At 39.1% G+C, this 16,997-nt stretch overlaps 1 protein-coding gene across 2 annotated transcripts in view; it reads right to left on the bottom strand.

Annotated features, from left to right (window-relative positions):
* Positions 1-16,997, bottom strand: part of LOC117415591 (stabilin-2-like) — a 52,391-nt gene that overhangs the window by 12,608 nt on the left and 22,786 nt on the right. Inside the window, exons 26-51 of one of the 2 annotated variants that reach the window (XM_059026955.1) lie at positions 16,745-16,840; positions 15,745-15,840; positions 15,281-15,328; positions 14,846-14,982; positions 14,609-14,723; positions 14,097-14,174; positions 13,210-13,308; positions 12,695-12,802; positions 12,274-12,405; positions 10,369-10,497; positions 8,501-8,557; positions 8,274-8,369; positions 7,725-7,920; positions 5,959-6,054; positions 5,780-5,825; positions 5,267-5,343; positions 4,698-4,823; positions 4,286-4,359; positions 3,739-3,810; positions 3,509-3,628; positions 2,823-2,870; positions 2,471-2,554; positions 1,905-2,051; positions 1,451-1,591; positions 1,058-1,117; positions 467-643 (exon numbers count right to left, since the gene is read on the bottom strand). In XM_059026955.1, coding sequence (XP_058882938.1) covers positions 467-643; positions 1,058-1,117; positions 1,451-1,591; positions 1,905-2,051; positions 2,471-2,554; positions 2,823-2,870; positions 3,509-3,628; positions 3,739-3,810; positions 4,286-4,359; positions 4,698-4,823; positions 5,267-5,343; positions 5,780-5,825; positions 5,959-6,054; positions 7,725-7,920; positions 8,274-8,369; positions 8,501-8,557; positions 10,369-10,497; positions 12,274-12,405; positions 12,695-12,802; positions 13,210-13,308; positions 14,097-14,174; positions 14,609-14,723; positions 14,846-14,982; positions 15,281-15,328; positions 15,745-15,840; positions 16,745-16,840 — 2,655 coding nt within the window. The remainder of the gene's footprint in view (positions 1-466; positions 644-1,057; positions 1,118-1,450; positions 1,592-1,904; positions 2,052-2,470; positions 2,555-2,822; positions 2,871-3,508; positions 3,629-3,738; positions 3,811-4,285; positions 4,360-4,697; positions 4,824-5,266; positions 5,344-5,779; positions 5,826-5,958; positions 6,055-7,724; positions 7,921-8,273; positions 8,370-8,500; positions 8,558-10,368; positions 10,498-12,273; positions 12,406-12,694; positions 12,803-13,209; positions 13,309-14,096; positions 14,175-14,608; positions 14,724-14,845; positions 14,983-15,280; positions 15,329-15,744; positions 15,841-16,744; positions 16,841-16,997) is intronic. The other variant, XM_059026956.1, reaches the window with a different exon arrangement.

Here is a 16,997-nt window from a genome sequence, read left to right as displayed (position 1 = left end):
TCCTAGAAATAATACTTTTTAAAAATAAGTTTAATAATGTTTAGCTGTTAAAATTGTTTCAACAAAAAAAGGTTTCAGGATTCTGTTTGTAAACTTTAAGATATAGGATTCGACCACCAAGTATTTGCCATGGGAGAGAACCCGCAGCAGAAGTTGTAATGAATTGGCATCTCAACCCATTGAAACGATTGCAGACGAACATTCAACTAAAAAGCAAGCCCTGTAGTTGAGAGGTAAGTATGTGTCTTTATGCTCATGTCAGTATTATTAACACATCAGCCACTAGGAGTAGGGGTAGATTCATTGCAAAGTGGAGGAGGAGGAAAGTGAAAATGTTTACACTGACACATGAAACCAAATCTCACATATATATTTTTCTGGACATCACTGTAGAGACAGACAGACAAACATACACGCATAAGCAGTATATATTAGTCATTTATAAAAAATAAAAAAAACGATATACATTGCCGTCTCTGATAATGTGGTATTTAAGGTATTCGATCAGCTTATTTAGGTTTTCTTTGTTGTAAAGGAAGTCTTTCTGATCCTTGGGCAGTGCCGCCATTGCTCTGTTTGTAGGCCAAAACAGGGTGACAGGCTGGTGGATGGGATTGTTTATAAGGCCCAGCATGTTAGTGTCCTAAAACAAGAGGACAACAAAACCATCAGGACCCTGCAATTTACAACACGTCAGCTCAGAAGCATGTTTAGAGACCTCAGACAGATCAATATTTCTTTAAAACCCCACTAAGAGGGAGGAAGATTAAGCTGTGACTGAAATTACAGCACTGGTCTAGATTAATCACTGATAACACAAAAAAAAAAACATTTTTTAGACCAAGATGAAATCTAATAATGTAACATACAGTATAGTGGGAGAAGGTCTTCAAAGATATTTAAATTCCCACTCCTAAATCCAAGATATAGACTTAAAATTAAAGAAAATATCGAATTGGCATTTGGTGGCAAATACCTTTTTCTTTATAGTACTCAAAATAAAGATTTGCAATTGTAAGTTTAACTAAATTGAATAGACTTCAGTAAGGATACTAACTTGGAGTAGTTTACTGAATGTAGAATATCCCTGACGCTCTGCCACTGTGGTCAGATTTTCCTGCGAAAATATGGAAGTTAAAACAGATTAAAAGACATTTGTAATCAAATACCAGTATGTTAACATTGTAATTACAGTGCTGTTACGGTGCATTTTTGTCACTTAAAACAAAGATCTATCAGTTTATTTGGCATAATCTATAGTAGTAATTAAAACTTTATATTAAATGGACAATAGATTTCAAATCTTTGTACAAATATAATAAGAAACCTAATAGAGATAAACTGCAAAGCCTGAGATATAGTGCACAGAACAGAAAAGCTACATATATAAAGAATGTTATTTATTCATACAAAGTACTGTACAACTGTGAACTAACAATTAAATGCATACCAATTTGGAACCGAAGATGCCTGTAGGAATGACTTGCAGGTTCTCAGGAACCAGCACTTTGTCTATTATATGGATTATGCCATTGGAGCTTAATATGTCACTTGACAATATCTTGGCTTTATTGTTTAAAAATATGGAATCCTGCGAAGAGAAAAGAGCATTTATACATTCAGTAACTGCAGGCGTTGTGGATAGATATACAGTACAGTATTCAGACTTCGCCTTGAAATAATTCCCTTACTTTGATCAACGCTTCTAAAATACATTTTAGACACAGTTGGAGCACGTATTATCCAACATTAAATACTGTATAGCAAAGGAAAATAAAATTTATCAAATCGTTATAACATGGTTTATATGTGCAATGTTAGATGTTTTGATTAAGGTCTAAACATTTCATTTTATATTGAGTTTCTGCATTCTACACAGGTATTCATACTTTACACTGGGTTACCTGAGAGTAGGAGATGGTAATGAGTTCTCCCTGGAGGGTCGTGGCATTCTTGGTTTTGTTCAGCTCACTGGGTTGCAACTGACTGCATGCCACCACATGATAGCGGAGAATCTGGGGCAACAAGCCTCTGGTACCCCATTGCTTTATCTATATGGCAGAAAGAACAAGAAAAAAGACAGTGAGCTACTGTGACTGTAACCACTTACCTAAGGAGCCTTCTATCATGTGAGTGTGGGTAGAGTCCAACCAGAGGTGCTTTTAGTAGCAGTGGATTTACACAAAAAATACAATTAAAATAGAGGTATGAAATATATCAGCAATGACAAATGACAGGGTGTGCAATAGTCTTGTAATACACCACACCCTGGCATGTTTGTGTTATTGCTTTCAAATACTACAAACACATTTTAAGGTTAAGTTAAGTTTCTCTCATGCACATTAGTTAAACATAGATTACATGGCAAACCTATAGAGCACTGGTTGACAAATCTGACATTCTCACTTTGTTCCGATAAACAGCCCTCAGATTGCTGTTGTGACAAGTCCACAGATGGTAGAATACTCACATTTGCTTCATTTTTGAAGGCGTCTGAGCTGGGAACAAAGACAGTGAAGGGACCTTGGCCAGCAAGGTCTCTCACTACATTGGCCTAAAATAGAGAAAATAATGTGCAAATTAGGTGAATGCAAAAAAAAATTATATTTATTTATATATGTATATATATATACATACATACATACATACATACACACACACACACACATATATATATATATATATATATATATATATATATATATATATATATATATATATATATATATATATATATGCATTAAGCAATCAAAATGGGTAAATGCTCTGATACATGCATACATAGTAATATCTCATCATTGGAAATAAAACAAATGAACTACCTGCAGTTGATAAAAGTAATGAGAAGTTGTGGGGTTCAATGAAAGCTCCTGTAATCAAAGATGTAACAATGAGAAAAATAACATGCTTATCAATTACCAATTAGAAAACAGCCACTGTACTGAGATTCATGGAAGTAGGGTGATTTTCAGGTGGCTGTTCTTTGATTCAGCATACTTGACTACTCTGTATTAAAATGGCTCAAGTTCAGTAGCTAGGGACATTTAAAGAGAGTGTAGCTAACAACATGATTTCATAATTCATACCTGTTATGCGCTTCGTTTTTGTTTAATATAGTGCTCAAATCTCTATAAGCCATGCTTTCAGATTGTGTTGCACTTCCCTGGTCATTTCACCTGAAGGGTAAAATTGTCCCCACCCCTTCAATGACCTATCCTATCATTAACCAATCAGTTGCTTCCCCTACTGACAGACATGCTTTCAGCCAGTAACATGACCTAAACCTGTGTAGCTAATAGAAGTACAAAACAGGTCAGGATGAAGGTATTATTTTATTTTAACAGAACAAGGCCAGGTTTAATATCAGCTCCAAACCTCCAAACCTACATGTATACAGTAGTATCAAGTTAAAAAAATGCATTTCATATTTTTTTGATGTGTTTGTAGTCTTGAATATCCCTTCTCCTCTACTCCCCCTGATCATGCATAACTTGGATGGAAACTGTACCTTGTAGACTGTGCCTTTACATTTGAATCCATCACCAATGTATTCGGACTTGCAGGTGCAGTTTCTTTCAGCTGGGCCAGTATGGTTACAGATGGCAAACTCACTACAGCCCCCATTTTTCTATAAAGTCAGTCAGAAAATGATAAGCAGATGATGAATAGTTCCTTTTAAGTTACTACAGCCCAGCTAGAAGGATACTACATATTGGTGGAACATAAATAAAATATTACCTTAAAACAGGGGTTGATGGATTTACACATTTTCCCATTTCCAGAATAACCATTGATGCAATTGCAGGCTGACTGCAAAGAACCCATTGGGGAAAAGAAGAACAGGCAGCTTTTTAAAATCCCCTATAATAGCAAAGTCTAATAAAGCACAATGAAGACATTGTAAAACATAGATAAGCATTGTAAAGAATAACGAGGTATGGTAAAGCATATTAATAAACATGGCAAAGCAGGGTAAACTATGGTAAATGCATAGTATAACCATAAAGCACAGTAAAACTGCAAAAATACTGTGCAAAAATACTGTGGTAAACTTTAATAAGGGATGGGAAAGCAGAATGACTGAATTATAATAGGAGGGTCACAGTAGTTGCCTCAATGGAGCACCATGTTTTTGTGTAAGACATGATGCTGTGATTTATAATGGTAATTGCCCATGAAATTGGTGAGCATGCTGGATTCAGAAGCAGACAATGCTATTTAAAAGGATTCCAGTTTCTTCGACCACTCTGACTGTAAAGATATAGTTTAAACAGTTTGCACTAACCTGATTGGGTCCAGTGTGGGTGCACTCAGCATTCAGATGGCATCCTCCATTGTTAACCAAACAAGGGTTGATTTCTTTAAGAAATAATAATAATAATAATAATAATAATAATAATAATAATAATAAATACAACAACTTTTTGATGCCAACATTTGTGCCAACATGTCTGCAGCAGTGTTTTCTAAAATGAGCTCCGGCTGACAAAAGTTCACCTGGGATCAAGAACTTACACAACAGGTTTAAACTCAATCGGAGGTAGGAGAGCGGACCGGGTCACATTCCACTAAAGAAGCTTGACTTGATTTAGTCAATTATTATATATGAATAAGGATTAAGGAAGACTAACAATGTAGTGTATAACCTCTGAGGTGTATAATGGACTGTATAGCATTGCATTGCACAGCATACCTACCAACACAAACAACCCCATCGCCAGTGTACCCTGCATTGCAGACACACACTCGTTTCCCTGGGGTGGTTCTCTTACAGAGTGCTTTAGGTGAACAGCCTCCATTACTGCTTTCACAGGCATCCAAAGCTGCAAGAAGGAAACACATTATAGCATCTAATAAACCCTGTTATATAATGCTGCTTCTATTGTATATTATTTTTCCCCCTTTAAGTCACTAGTGACCCCAACGGTTTGGCTGGCCACATGCCAGGAGAGTAGACCTGATCCTGAACATGTTAGAATGTTTTGTACCTTTGAGTCTTGCAAATACACTGTTTAATTCAAGAATGCATTGGATGTTTATTGAGCTAGCTGGACAAGTGAATGTTTACACCAGAAGACCCTTACAAGCACAGCATTTCTTCTTCAAATCTTATCTTTGTAATGTATCCAGATTGTGGAACACAATTAAAACGCTAAATAAACAGACTCCCTGTTGTAATTCCTTCCATTATACTCTTTTTTTTTAATATAGCAGTTTAACCTTGAGTCTGTAAATAATATCATACTGAAAAGCAACAGGTACTTGCCTACACAGGATATGCCGTTCCCTTTGAATCCAGCAACACACTTACAATAAGAAGTACCAGCATTACTGATGAGGCAGCTGAGAGGAAAGACGTGACAATGTTTAGGAATGACTTGCCATTGGAATCCAGTTTCAGGTAAACATAGGTAGATATCCCTGTAAGTCATCCTGTTAATTACAGGCTTTCCTTTCAGTGTTTAATTCAAGACATGTTAAGTCCCCTACAATATCTATATTGATTAATGAAACCTCCTATACACTCCACATTGCTACCTAAACTGATCAGCCTCACCACTACACTATTCAACCCCATACGAGCAGTTAAGCACTCCAATTGATGATATACTTAAACCCTATACATCCCACACAGCAGTCACTGTAAGCATTTTTAAACTTAGCAAATGTAATTTCCTCCCCCACCCCACAGTACCATTTTGAACTGGAGGTGTACTGTTTTCAATTACCCAATAACAACAGCATTTTTTTTCAAATAAAAGAAAGAGTGTGAACATACTTAGCACTTGTGTGGCAGGTGTTGTTGCACATATCTTGAGTAATTTCTAAAAAAAAAAAAAAAAAGAATCTTAGAATGCTTAGACCTGAAAACAATATATAATGTGGTTCGAGTGTCAGTAGAGACAATATTACAATAAGAATGCATCATGTACTGGCAAGCAAGGGGCTGATTCTTACTGCTGTCACAGGTAACGCCTCTCCACCCCACTTCACATTCACAGGTACCGTCCCCACTGGGCCCTTCACTGCAAATCCCATGAACGCAGGCGCATTCTTGAGGGGATATAAAGAAAACACAAAGAGGAATGCATCAACTTCAGTGTGAATAGCTAAACCTGCCATAGCTTTCAAAACATAACTCTCTAGAATGCCTGAAGTGGATACATAACTGTTACTGGAATCTCAATAAGCAATACTTCTAGGCATAGTTTGCAATAGGGACAGATTTTGGAGGTGATGTAAGTATAGGCGCAGTACAAATAATTGTGGATGCAAAATTCAAATTGCATTGTGCCTGGCAATTATTTCCCTCAACACACACATATAAAGATCCACAATTATGATAATGAAGGTATCAAACAGAGAGCAGTAGCTGCTGTATGACATTTGTAGGGCACGAAAATACGAACCAAAAAAAATGTCAGATGAAGGGCAGCAAAGTCCTCTTGGCGCAAAGAAAAGAAAAGTTTTCTGAGAAGGAGCTGAGAGTCCTTACGGCTGAGATCACTCAGCATGAAACAGAGTTGCTTGGAAAAGCCTCAGCCAACATCAGTTATGATAGTATTCTTAGGGAATGATATGTATTGGCCTGCCCTTTTCAGCATGACATCCAGAAATGTGCCTAGCACTGGAAAAGGTGGATTGGGCTATCCCTAGACATTCCAAATGTGGTCTGAAAGGAACCAGAGAACACAGCACTTTCACATGTGCAGGGATAGTGGTCCCTAGATTGACGCTGGGGTCTAGCTCATCCCTCAATTCAGTTATGAAGTCAAGGATGACCTGGGGAGTGAGACAGTAACGCTTTATCACCGCATCCTCTGGCATCCCTAACAAAGTGACCCTGGGATTGAATATGTAGGGTCTTTTGTCTTGACCTTCTCCTCCAAATGTGTTCCTGTCTCTCCTCAACAAGAGCCAAGTATCGCCGCATCAGGAAGTGTACCACAGCAGCCATCCTGAAGTCAATGACAGGTCTCTGCAGGTGTGTGCTTTTATACAGCTCTTAGTTACTCGCTTCTACAATGGTTTGCACCATGTAGGAAGAGGTGTAAAGATTTTGAGGGTCAGCAACTGCCTAAGTGCAAGTCAAAATCCTTAAATCACATTATAATGTTTGCGCCTGCTTACTATCCAGAACCCGCCCAATTCCATGCTCTTTTCTTCATTTGAATGCATTTCAATATAATTTTAATGGATTAATGATGGCAAAGTGCAAATTTGATAGCAGGTACAGAACGCCAGGTAAACACCATTATTTCCATACGCCGCATTTTTAGAGGCTGGTAAAATCAGACTTTACGACTGCTAAACATGATTTACGGCAGTATTATGGGAGCTTTGCACCCACAAATCACTTTGCCCGTATCCTTACATCACCCCCTTTATGTACTGCATTTATCTGGGTTATGAAGAAAAACAATTACCTCTCAGATAAAATAAACTCCAACACTGGTATTGTGACCCTCTGTTCATTGTTCTATGACACTCAAGGCTATATTTATCCCTAGTAACAACTATAAAATAAACATATAAAGTATCTTCACAATGCAACACATACTGCACATTAAGTTGAAAGAACATGAAACAACATAGTCACGAAATGGTCAGACTAACACACCATTTGCACACAGCAGTACTAACACATGTTGGCCAGACAGGAGATGATTTTATTATCACCCATCTTTTACATGGCCCTGGGTGTACAATGAATAAGGCTGTACCTTGGTCACAGGTTGGTCCGTATTTCCCTGTCTCACAGTTTTCACAGGCTGTCCCGGTGAAGCCCTGTTTACAATTACACACCCCTGTTCCGTTAACCCCATCCTGGCAGACACCGTTTCCAAAGCAAGGCCTGCCTGCTACCCTGGGGCATGACTCACACTGCGCCCCAAAAAAACCAGTACAGCAGTCTTTCTTCTGAAAAACAAACATGAGAATCCTGTTTCAAACCATTACAGTCCACTTCTCAGGTTTTGGTATGGATAACATACCTTTCCCTATAGGAATTTATGTTAAATCACTCATTTGTTGTATATGTTGTATAGCTCATGCCTTCTGTTATATCACAGAAAAGTTCAATATATTTTCTTATTGTTTCCAGTTCTCAATGACTGGGAATGTAAATTGTTTCCATGATTTCTATGGTATTTACCTTTTGAAGCTCAGTAGGTAGTAGTGATTGGTAAGTGGACTGCAGCAAATTGTGTAGAAAAATTGGTAAAACTGATGAATGACATTGTGGTGTAAAGAATAATATAATGGTCACTTACAATTATAGTGTTCACACACAGAGGTCTGCAGCCAAAGTACATGAACCTTTTTCCCAGGATGTAGCGACTGTTAATACAGTTGGTGCTCTTTCCAGCCTATTGAGAAAACAAACAAAAATTGTTCTAAAGTATGAAAACCAAAGGTCAGTCAGTGTCTGTCCAAGATGGATGCTTGAAGACACCAGGGAGGAAGTTGCACAACACAACACCATTTGAACATCACTTACCACAGCTTCTGTCCCTAGAGGGCAATCTGCCTTTAAGTGGCAGGCTGCACACTTCCCCTTTAAGAAAAAGAGAAAGAAAGTCTGTACATTATCTTTTACTCTGAGGATCAGTCCCACCATGTTGTTGATTTCATTGTCTAATGGACTAAAAAATTATGCATTTTATACTGACCTCATTACAGATATCCACCTTGCTTGGGCTTGCTCAGAGACTGCCCCAGAAGTAAGCTTGTGACTTTATAAACTTGCCAAATATCAATGAGTCCATAAACCAATGAAAACCAATATCAAGCATTCTTTTCAGAGACCTTACATTACTGTATTTTGCAGGTGTGTGGCAGGGCGAACGCCCTAAATTGAAAAAGTGTGTGGGTGTTGGGAATATAGGGTGGGCAGGGAGGTTAAAATCCTCCCTGCCATAAAACATGTGAGAATGTGGCTGGAGCCTTAATTGAATGATTAATGGTGAATTAAGCTCCAGCCACATGGTATTTAAGGAGAAGAAAATCCATTCTGGAAGTTGGTGTCTGAGAGGAGTGCTGGTGAGTTGTGTATATACTGAGTTGTGGAGAAGACAGATTGCGCCCAAGAGACTTAGAGCAGGACCGGGAAAAAAAAAAAATGGACCTCAGTACAAACTAGCATGATGAGCAACGGCGGCGGGAAGCTGAAGGGGCTCCATGGTGCGAAGCCTACAGGGAGTTTGGGCACCTCAAGGAAGAGTGCCCCTACGAAGACCCCTGCTTCATGGAGGCATACCATCGGGATGAGGTTGAGTCCCCTGATGAGTGGCTCCGCCTAACGGCCCAAGACCAGCTGCCTGCCCACAAGCCAGACGGGCCCCTCTGCCTCCCAAGCCACCTGGGACGGTGGCTTGGATGCCCTCCTTGCAGGCCTGGAGGACCAAGGTTGGTGCCTTGCCTGTGGAGAGCTTGGGGACCATATGGTGTGCTGCCCCTTTCAGGGGATGAGCTGTTGCCATCGCCAGTGCCGAAAGGGGAGGAGCCGTTGCTGTCTCCAGTGTGGAAAGGGGAGGAGCTGTTGCTGTCTCCAGTGCCAAAAGGGGAGGAGCTGTTGCTGTCTCCAGTGCCAAAAGGGGAGGAGCCTTGTCGTCTCCAGCTGCACGTCTGGAGGGTCCAGAGCCTGCACGTCCGGAGTGCTCCGTCCTGTGACCTGTGACAGGCATGCCGGAGTGCTCGTCCTGCGACCTGCGCTGCCTCAGCTGGAGTACCTGGTCTTGCGACCTGCACTGCCCCGTCCTGAGACCTGCGCTTACCGGAGAGCCCCTCACAATGGCCTGCACTACTGCTGCTGCGGGTGTGCCCTGTGCCGTGGCTTGTGCTGCCGCTGCCGGAGTACTCTGTACCGTGCCCACCACCAGAGTGCCCAGCGCTGCCACCCCCGCCAGATTGCCCCGCGTCACTCCCAGCTTCGCCACTGCTGGAGGGCCCAGCGCAGCTGCCACTGCCAGAAGGGCCCAGCACTGCTGCCAGCGTTGGGGCCACCCTCTGTAGAGGAGCCCCGAAAGGGTAGAAAGCGGGTTAAATGGGCACCCCCTCACAAAAGCCCAATGGTAACCACAGGGGTTAAATGGGCACCTCCTTACAAAAGCCCAAGGGTAACCATGTGGGTTAAATGAGCACCCCCTTATATACTGTGTCATGAAGAACTTGGTCAGTGAAGGCGAATGCCCAATCTAATTTCTGACACTATGCTGTACAAGGTGTTTTTCACTTTTTAGTAACATTTTGGGGAAATTTAGGGAAACAAACTTTGACAAAACTGTCTTCAGGGTACTGGTGTTACATGAGGGCCCTCAGCTATATGTTTATACCAAAATACAAATCCAGAAAGATGCTGAGTGGTACCTGTGTGTTGGTGGAGCTTTTCTGGTCACACCTGTTTCGCTGGACCTGCAACACTTTCCCCAGCCCGTGGATCACTCCCCTGCTGGTCTCAACATCTGTGTAGTTCACCTGAGCATCATTTACAAAAAGCTGTGGGGAATGGGGCAGGAAAAAAATAGGTCACTAAAATAGATTTTAGGCTAAAAGGACTGAACATATCACATATCACAAATGTCAACAGGGGGAGAACAGGCTTAGACCTGGGAAAGGGTCATTTGATATATGTTTTGGTCACCGGTAAACGGTTTAGCCGTTCATTATTAATAGCTAGAACTGATAGCTAGAAGTTTAGTTAGCACTCCTTGGAGGAGTTAGGATTTTTTTTTGTTGTTCTTGTTTTGTAAATGAAAATAAATAAATAAATATACAGGCACTGTGTATTTTTCACCCCATCTGTGTTTTCAAGTACTTTATTTACACTTAAAGACAGTGAAAAGGGTCCCTACGTAGTAGTAGTACTAGTCTTTCAAGTACTGAAAAAGGTTACACAAGTCTACAGCTCTGAAGGGACTAAATGCATGCGTACTGTATAGTATTTAAATATGTATCATGCACTTAGAACATTAATATATGTGATATATATTTCTTTTAATCATTACCCGAAAAAGATCTGGGTACCTGGGTATTTTTCACAGCGAGCACCCAGTTCCGGATTTGCTACCCGTCATACATGTCAAAAAGCTGAAAAAGCTTGAGATTCATGAAAAACTTTAACCTAGACCACAAGATTTAGTTTTGGGGGGTGGGGGGGGGGGGGGGGGGGATGGTGGTGCTGGTGACGGATCAAGATTTTTACACATGGCTGAGAGCTATGCCAAAAAAAAAAAACCAAAAAAAAACAACTGTAGCTAGTCATGAAAAGGAAATACTGTCTGCTTTTGCTCCTTTTGTGGAGATAAAATAATAAAATAGATAAATAGTCTGGGTACACCACACAATTAAAAAAATTACATTTAACAGTAAATGTTTATATGTGATCTGGTTTAACATCTAAATCATTCAAAAAAGAATATATCTACACATATTTCTTTGTAAATACTAAGAAAATTAGTTTAATATACTTTTTTTAAAACTGATTTTCAGTTTTAATAAAATCTTCAGTTAGTGTGTGAATCTTATTGGTCAACATTATTAAAACAAAGAAGCGTCATTTTACAAAAATACGAAACCAGTGTGTGGCACTCCCCATCACTTTGACTAAAATTAAGGTGAAATAAAGAGAGATAGACATACCATCAATTTCCAATTGTTCTGTTATTTCATACCATATGGCGTTTTTCTTTGTATTGTCTTTAAACTGTCATCATAAAGAACATTATATTTTTCGACTTTAATGATTAAATTCTAAGTTGTCCATTTCTCTTTTATTTCTGTGGTAATTTCTACGTGAACGAGACAGTGACAGTCTGACAGCCTCTCCTTCGACTCTGCCCGAGTAATGATGTGTTGTGTACAGAAACATAGAAAGCCTGCGCAGACAAACCGTCAGTTTGAGACAAGGCAATTCTATCTTTGGAGTAAGGAGGGAGTTTGCGTAGCAGCTACAGGAATATAGAATGGTAATGTACACCTCTTCATCGTGACCCCCCCCCCCCCCCAAAAAAAAAAAAAAATAATAATAATAAATAATACGCCTGGACAGTTGTATTGCATTTACCGCTGTACCATGTATAAAGGGTTTCGCTTCCTCACAAACAATAACAAACTTATGCAGAAACGTGAGAATCCATTGCATAGCCGTGAGACTCTCAAAATTGTGAAAAAACGTGAGTTTCACGGGTAAACCTTGAGACTTGCCATGCATGACACGTGCCGACCTCTAATATATATATTTAGAACAGTATGATCAATTGTTCACTAACTTACCTGATTCTCTCGGAGAAAGAAACCTAGTTGATAGGAAAATCCTAACATTGTCTCTTTATGGATTCCATTCTGCAAGTCCTGCTTCTTTAACTTCTCAGACAGCACAATATGGTACCTAATATGGTTTTCATCCTGGAGGGAAAAGGCCACCCTGTGTAAATCTGCACTCCATTCAATAAGCACAATTTAAATTTTTGACCTCCAGTTAGATTTAATTCAAAAAGGCCCCTTAAAGGTATATGAAATCGAACCATCTAGCCACCTCTTCCCACAAATGTATTACTTGCGACTAATTGTATTGGGCATTTACAGAGTAAATATAAAATGTAACTGATTACTATAAAAATGAATGAAAGGATAGTCGATGTAGCATGCCCCTGCATGCAGTAGAATTCTATCAGTTATGCTCAGCAATACATACCAGGGTGGTGGATCCATTCTCCTTGAGAAAAGATTCAATGACGTTGTTACTTGGGACAAACACAGTGTAGGCTGAAGATCCTTCTATTTCTTTTGCCAGACTGTATTGCTGCAATAAAAGAATGTGAGCCTGATTATACTGTACCTACAAGGCCAGTTTGGTTAGAGCTAGGTGGCAGAGTGTGTTACTCCACAAGCTTTTCATATCAGACTTAAATGGTGCTTTCAGCTTTGCCCTTGGTGTTCAATATTTGACATCACAAACCCTCACAGAATTCAGATAAGTGGCAGAGAGGTCAAGATCAGTACTGTTATAGAGACTGAACTTCTTCACTGCAGAAGAGGAGTAAACATTGCCACAGCTTATGCTATCCCTGTTCTATGGATTAGCAGCACTGGTGCCACTATACCACCGTCTCCAGTGCTGCCAATCCTGTACCTTACATGTGCACCAATAGTAAATCAAGAAGCAAATAGTGAGTCTTACAAAGAGAAATAACAGTGTACTGAACTCACTGTGATATAGCCTCTGAAAATGGAGCACTCTGGCATCTTATCTAGCTGTGTCAGTAGATCAGGTAAAGCTTCACTCTGTCCTCTATCTGGGGTCAATACCTAAAATAAGAGCATTAAAAAGGAAGGAAAAAATTTAAAATATGTGACGACGTTCACACAAAGCTCTCGCAGGGAGAGGTTACCCCTGATTAAGTGATATAAAAGAACTACATATACAGTTCATATTAGTACTGAATAAGGCACCAGCACAAAATGTTTACCACTTGACTTATACCCCTTTCACACAGACGAGTTATGACAGCTCAGAACCAGCAGTGCATTTTGGTCTGTGTGAACTGCCTATACCGTCACAGAGCTGTCATATTTGATGCCATCTTAACTCCTGTGTGAAAGGCTATGCCAGCACTGAAGCACTATAGTGGCCGTGGATTGAAAGTGAACATCCCATGTGACTGCATGTATACCGGACGTGTTGGGTATTTTTGTCATCTGTGTTACACGCTTTCATTTTTTTCAAATACAATGGCTGATCAAGAACAAGGTAGTAATTGGAGTTTGGAATAAGTTAAGGAATTGTTAACTTTAAGGGGCGGAAGAGGAGGTGAATTCACAAATAGAAGGGACGGTGTGTGGTGCTGTAATTTACGGACTGACAGGTTTGAAATTTGTACTCAGATGGTCCCTTTGGCTGTGTGAAAGTGTTATGATGGTATTATACCGGCATAGATTGTGCAATTTTGTTCTATGTAAATGGGTATTGTAAATAATTTTTGAAATGTCTCTGAGATAGCTCAGTAGCGGCATTTGTGTGTGAAAGTGGCTTGATTATTGTTCTACCTTAAAATACATTAAATGACTTAGCTCTAAACAAAAAAGGCATTCCTTACCTTATCGATAATGTGGATCACACCATTGGTCGCTGCAATATTAGAAGCAATTATAGCAGCATCTTCAATTACAGTACTCTGTTGAAAAAAATTGAACAGTGTTAATTAGTCTAAAAAAGTAAAAAATGTGTGTGTTAAACAATACCATTTTTAATGTCAAAGGTTTCCAAGCTTGGGTGAATAAATGTAATAATGTTGCTTGTTTGTTCATCTTTTTATATATATATAAAATAAATTATAACATGTTTAACTTGTTCATTTATATCTTTAAAGAGCTGACACATTTTTCATTAAATAGTAATATGGCTGGTCCTAAAATTAACAAACCTGATTTTTGTCAATTAATCATCCTTGGGGAAAAATCAACAACAGAGGTAAAGAGTGTCAGTGTTAAGCTCCGCCACTGTTTAGATCATTAAAATTGCCCTCTATGTGATATCCCTGATACGTCTATTCAGATCTGTTCAGGTATTATACAGTACATTGCCATCACACTGTCTCAAAGGACTCGCCTCATTTCTCTTTGAGACATGTAGAGAGTTCCTATGCAGTGAAGTGAGCAGCACTGAGGATGAAGACAGGTTTTGTAGATCCCCCAGTTTGTAAATACCCAGCACCATGTGATACCTAGGAGAAGAGCACATTCAAATACATTGATACAACATGAAACATTTCCTATAAAACACCACAGGAAGTCTTACAATGAATATAGTATCACTAAGTCTTGCAATGAATACACTATCACTTACTTAATTAAACTAGGCAGGTTTTCATTTGAGGTCCAAAAGTCTTTGTCTTCCTTATTCATTTTCTCAATGGCACCCTCAGAGGGCACAAAGACTGTCCGGTTTGTATCCTCCGAGAGTATCTCATAGATCTTGGCAGCCTACGTAATGCAGAAAACAAAGAGATTATTCAAAAGGTCCCTTATAAACGTTTACCAGCTTTACTATTCGTTTACCAGGCATTTTTTGATTAAAACTTTACCATGTCTACAGTATCTGTGTTTTACCATGCTATCTGTCCTATGCCATGCTTTCACTATGATCTTTCTAATACACTCTGCTATGCTTTTACCTTGGTAAAATGTATTAGGATGTTGTGACAAGATGGGTCACTTAGTTTGGAGTCCAATACAAAACAAGAAAACAGGTAGCCAGGTAGATGGGGATTACAGTACTTACATTGACCCACTTGTTAAACTCAACCGCATCAGGTATAGCAGACAGCTCCTGTAGGAAATACAAATATTTAAATAAATGGATTTTAAAGTTTTAGATACATTCTCTATTATTTACACCTAGACAGTGAACAGTGTATCTAGATCTAGCTTGAATCACATTTCTCAGGTATTTCTATCAATATGAATGAGCACCTCAAGTGTGCTGTTAGCCGCATTATTGATATATGTCTAATATGCATTAGACAAAAGCTATAGAGTAGTCATATGGTAGAGTAACTATAAAGTTAAAAAAAAAAAATACCTTTACAAAGTGAGATCTCTAAGTTCAGTATGTGTGGTAAACAAGTCCCTCGAACACACAGAAAAACACACACACACATGTACATTGCCATGTAGAAGTAACAAAAGCTATCTATAAGGAAGACTAAGGGCCTGCTAATTTAGATGTTATAATTCTGTACTTACTGTAGCCACATTTCCGTAGCAAATCTTCCCATCTCCAACAAAGCCCTCCTGGCAGACACAGTTCCAAGTTCCAGGTGACAGATATTTACAAGTTGCCTGGTAAAATAACACATCCAACGATTGTTCACATATCAAAATTGTGTCAAAAATCTAACTGAAAGACAAGGTTGCAATTAAAATTCAACTGTTCATGTTTTACACCTGAAGTGAACAAACTGTATCTTTGTTGGGTACCGTAATGTTTTAATATTGTGGTGAACCACGGTTCCCTCAGGCAGGGTATTCTCACAAGCGGTGGGATGGGAACCTGGGACCTCCTGCACTGAAGCATAGCGCCGATACCGCTGCACAAAAGAGCCGGCTCACTTGTACACCGGTATCGGCGCCACACTTTGGTGCGGGAGGTCCCGGGTTCGTGCCACGCCTGTGAGAAACCCCTGCCTGTGGCAGCCACGAGGTTCGCCACAATACTTAAAATGGTTTTATCGCATAAACATAGATATATGGTAATATTGAGAGTCTTTTTGTATATATAAAATATGAGACCAATAAAAAAAACAAAATATATCAGCCAATGAACAATGAAGTACAGCAAGGGCGGTATGTTGTTGTTAAGCCCCAGAATGTTTATTCAGTATTATGGATGAATAGTGCAGTTGTAAGCTGTATTTATATATGCATTTTTGTACATGAATTGTGACGTATGAAGTGGTGTGTGAAGATTGTAATGCACTTTGTAAAGAAACAGTACTGGCACTGCATTTCAGCTGCACCATTGCAATATTGTGGCACACTATAGTATGTTTCATATACAGTATGTCTGAGCAAATACAGTAAATAGAACTTTAGGACATGAGAAAAACACTGGCCGTAACCTCTGAAGAAAATTAATATTTTACTAACTGATTAAATAATGATGCAACAGAGGAAAACATGTGCACTAGAAAACTGAAGTGGAGTGTAGAAGTTGAAATAACATTGGAACTTAAAGGAAACTCACCATGTAATGGCATCCCCCATTTTCTTCAACACATGGATTTACTGGTTCACATTCTATCCCGTTTCCACGGTAACCAGTCTTACACTCACAGTCACTCTGTTGATTAAAATAAATAAATAAATAAATAAATAAATAAATAAATAAATAAATAATAATAATAATAATAATAATAATAATAATAATAATAATAGTTTTACTTTATAAAACATTCATAGCTGTTGCATATCTAAAATCCTTCTGCAAAACGATACCT

Source organism: Acipenser ruthenus, chromosome 7 (genome assembly GCF_902713425.1).
Source record: "Acipenser ruthenus chromosome 7, fAciRut3.2 maternal haplotype, whole genome shotgun sequence".
NCBI classification, from domain to species: domain Eukaryota; kingdom Metazoa; phylum Chordata; class Actinopteri; order Acipenseriformes; family Acipenseridae; genus Acipenser; species Acipenser ruthenus.
The sequence above is the reverse complement of the archived record's forward strand: the minus strand, read 5'-3'. Positions and strand labels throughout refer to the sequence as shown.